The 3,349-nt window shown below is 32.9% G+C and overlaps 1 protein-coding gene across 1 annotated transcript; it reads left to right on the forward strand.

Moving 5' to 3' along the window:
- The first annotated feature begins 517 nt into the window (after window positions 1-517).
- On the forward strand, window positions 518-2,268 carry LOC131655403 (heavy metal-associated isoprenylated plant protein 7-like). The gene is made up of 4 exons (XM_058925286.1): window positions 518-644; window positions 743-1,135; window positions 1,230-1,314; window positions 1,557-2,268. The coding sequence occupies exons 1-4, from the start codon at window positions 636-638 to the stop codon at window positions 2,039-2,041; spliced, it is 972 nt and encodes a 323-aa protein (XP_058781269.1). The 5' UTR covers window positions 518-635; the 3' UTR covers window positions 2,042-2,268.
- Window positions 2,269-3,349: the final 1,081 nt, after the last annotated feature.

Here is a 3,349-nt window from a genome sequence, read left to right on the forward strand (position 1 = left end):
TTTGTAAAAGAGAATAGATGAAATATGCATTTTAGACTTTACAACTCTATTACTTAAAAAAATTGTTTATTTTTATTTTAAATAAAACATGCTTGGTTAGTGCGCGTGCCTGCATAGCATGAGTCGGATTAGTCGATCTACTAAGTAGGTTGGAACCGATGTGAAAGCAAAAGGATCAAATAATATTAGATAAAAATTGTATTATATAAAAAGTCTTTTATTTTTTATTTTTATTTAGAATTCAATTTCTTGTAATCATAACTTTTTTCTTTTTATCCGTTATTTCTTCTTGATATAGGAAAAAGACATTATTTTCTGGAGTACATAATCAACACATTAATTATATTAATTGTGCCAACTCCTTCACTACTGTTTCTACTTTATATTTGACTAGGAGACTTATTTAAATTACATTAATGTATTTAATATTATTATTATTATAAAAAAAATCTTTAACTCATACTATTTTAAAATATAAAATAATGAAAAAGTTAGAAATAATATAATTTTGAAAAGGAAATGTGATTATAAATAGGATTAGTCACATAATATAGAGAAGTGTAGAAAAGAAAGAGCAAAAGCGGAGTCTCTCTTGAAAGCTTATCTCAGAGGCAGAATCATAGAGATTAACATCAATGGGAGAGGTTTCTAATTTCAAATGATAACTCTTCTCTAACTTTCTTTCTCAAATCATTCTATTTTTCATTGTGTTTGGTTCTGATTTTAAGCATCTTTTGTTTAGGAAGAAAAGAAAACAGAGGAAACCAAAACAGAGGAAGAAGAAACCAAGGCGGAGGAAAAACCGGAGGAAACTAAAGATGAAGCTGCTGCTCCTCCTCCGCCGCCGGAGGAGATTGTGCTTAAAGTGTTTATGCATTGTGAAGGCTGTGCTCGGAAAGTTCGTCGGTGTTTGAAGAATTTCCCAGGAGTTGAAGGTGTGACAACTAACTGCAAAACTCACGAGGTTGTTGTGAAAGGTGAGAAAGCGGATCCAGTGAAGGTTATGGAGAGAATTCAGATGAAGAGTCGAAGGAAGGTTGAGCTTGTATCTCCAATCCCGAATCCTCCTGTGGAAGAAAAAGTTGTTGAGGAAGAAGTGAAACCAGCACCACCTGAAGAGGAGAAGAAAGAAGAGGTGAATTTTTCAATGTTTTCTTTTCATTAATTTGAGCCTTTGAATCCGTGGAATTATGTTGTTGTTTTTTTAAACACTTTTCTCTGGTTTGCAGCCTCAGATTGTAACTGTTCTTAAAGTTCACATGCATTGTGAAGCTTGTGCTGAAGAAATCAAAAAACGCATACTCAAAATGAAGGGTATGATTGAATTTTCCTTTATGTGTATATTTTTTATTACTTTTTAAATTTTTATTTTATATTGGTTAACTGACTTGATTAAAAAGTAATTGATTGAACCAATAAAATCATGATGTGCCGCAGAATATTATGTTTAATTTTTAACACTATAAGTTTGAATAAGTGATCTGAACGAGATTGTTTATCTGTTGTCTGTCATGTGAAAATCTCTTTTAATACTTAATTTGTAAGTGATATGACAGGAGTGGAATCGGTTGAAACTGATTTGGAGAAATCGGAGGTAACCGTGAAGGGAGTGTATGATCCAGCAATGTTGGTTCAATACGTGCACAAGCGATTTGGGAAGCAAGCTATGATTGTGAATGAAGAGAAAGTGGAGGAAGAAGCGAAAGCCGAGGAAGAAAAAGTGGAGGAAGAATCGAAAGCCGAGGAAGAGAAAAAAGAGGAGAAGAGTGAACAAGTGGAGGAGGAGAAGAAAGAAGGAGAGAGTGAGGCCAAAACACTAGAAGGAGCAATTGTTGTACAAGAGACAAAACTGGAAGAGGAGATTAAGAAAAATGAACACTACTATAATCCACCGATGGATTTGTATGCACAACCACCATTAGGTTATCATGCATATCCACCAATAGCTTATCCTGCATATCCACCATACTATCAAGCATACATTCCACCAGCACCTCAGATCTTCAGCGATGAGAATCCAAATGCTTGCAGTGTTATGTAAAATTTAATTTCACAAATATCATGGGTCATATTGGAAATAAGGGATAATTAGTTTTATTTTGCTTTTGCGCCGTTTACAAGTCCTGCTAAATATACTAGAGTATAAATTGTTATGCTAAACGAATTCAGTTGATAGTTCTGCAAAAACATCATATATTATTAGAGGATAGACTCTATACATAAATCATATACTTTCGGTTGAAGTGGGAATTTCTATTTTGCTTTTTATTTTAAAAGGTTTGATTATTTTAAGACAAAAAGTCATTATATCTTAAATTAGCAACAAATTTTAATGGCATGTTGATAGTTAGGGAAAGTTTGTTATGATATACAAACACCAACACGCCTCTATCTTAGTTGGAAAGCATTATGTTTTGAAAGTTGATGCATTTTACATGCTTTTTGTTTTAGCCTCTTCTGATATTATATTGGACGTTATGTTTGTGTTTTTTTGGTGGACCATCTCTCTTCCATTATGTTTGGCTCTATATTAGTCCTTCAGAGAATTTTTTATGGTGAAATCTGAAAAGAAAACTCAGAGGGAATATTTGCCTTGAGCTCTGACAAACAAAGCTGTTTCCAGTCAAAGTTCAAATTTGGTCATGAACTCATGATCATGTATTCTGTATAAGACCAAATAGCAGTAAATAAGAGTACTAGAAGTACTCATGCAATTAAACGTGAGCCATTAATTCATTGTTGCTCTCGGCATTGTTCCGTGCTTTCCAAATACTGTTGAGCATTTTGTGTTAGATTTTCAAAATATTTTTTCTGAAAGTTGTTAATATTGATGCAAAAGTGTTGTTAGATTTCCAAAACATTTCCTGACTTGACTTACTACTAGTATGGATGACTTAGTTATTATGCAACTATAAAGACGGAGTTCAAGTCTTGAGAGTTGTAGAATATGTAGCATTTTCATTGGTTATTTGGCATTTCATATCTTGTGATTTTTTAAATAAGTTTTTTTTTTGTATTTCATTAAACATGCCAAGCATTCGTATAATTTGGTAAAAAAAACGTGTTGCATGAGTATAGCTTGTAATGTGGATATCTGATCCCAACTTCTAGATTATATGATAGAAATGGGAAGTGGGCTTCCACGTAGTAAGCATCCCCATTATTTAATGTAACAATTGATGATATGCGAACAATTTAATGAGTATGCTTAGTTGATAGTAGTTTTGTGGACCCTGCCATATGTTGTTAACTTGTGTGTGAGTGAGTTGTGCTGCTCTTTGTCTACAATAACAAATGTGAATTCTGTGAAGAAATTGTTGAGAATAAATACAAGTGTGAGTGTGGATAA

The sequence above is a fragment of the Vicia villosa genome, linkage group LG3, assembly GCF_029867415.1.
Source record: "Vicia villosa cultivar HV-30 ecotype Madison, WI linkage group LG3, Vvil1.0, whole genome shotgun sequence".
Taxonomy (NCBI): domain Eukaryota; kingdom Viridiplantae; phylum Streptophyta; class Magnoliopsida; order Fabales; family Fabaceae; genus Vicia; species Vicia villosa.

Excerpts from the sequence above, each read along its gene's own strand:
- LOC131655403 (XM_058925286.1), top strand. Across the intron at positions 1,136-1,229 it reads AAGAGGAGAAGAAAGAAGAG|CCTCAGATTGTAACTGTTCT; the intron begins GTGAATTTTTCA and ends TCTGGTTTGCAG. Across the intron at positions 1,315-1,556 it reads ACGCATACTCAAAATGAAGG|GAGTGGAATCGGTTGAAACT; the intron begins GTATGATTGAAT and ends GTGATATGACAG.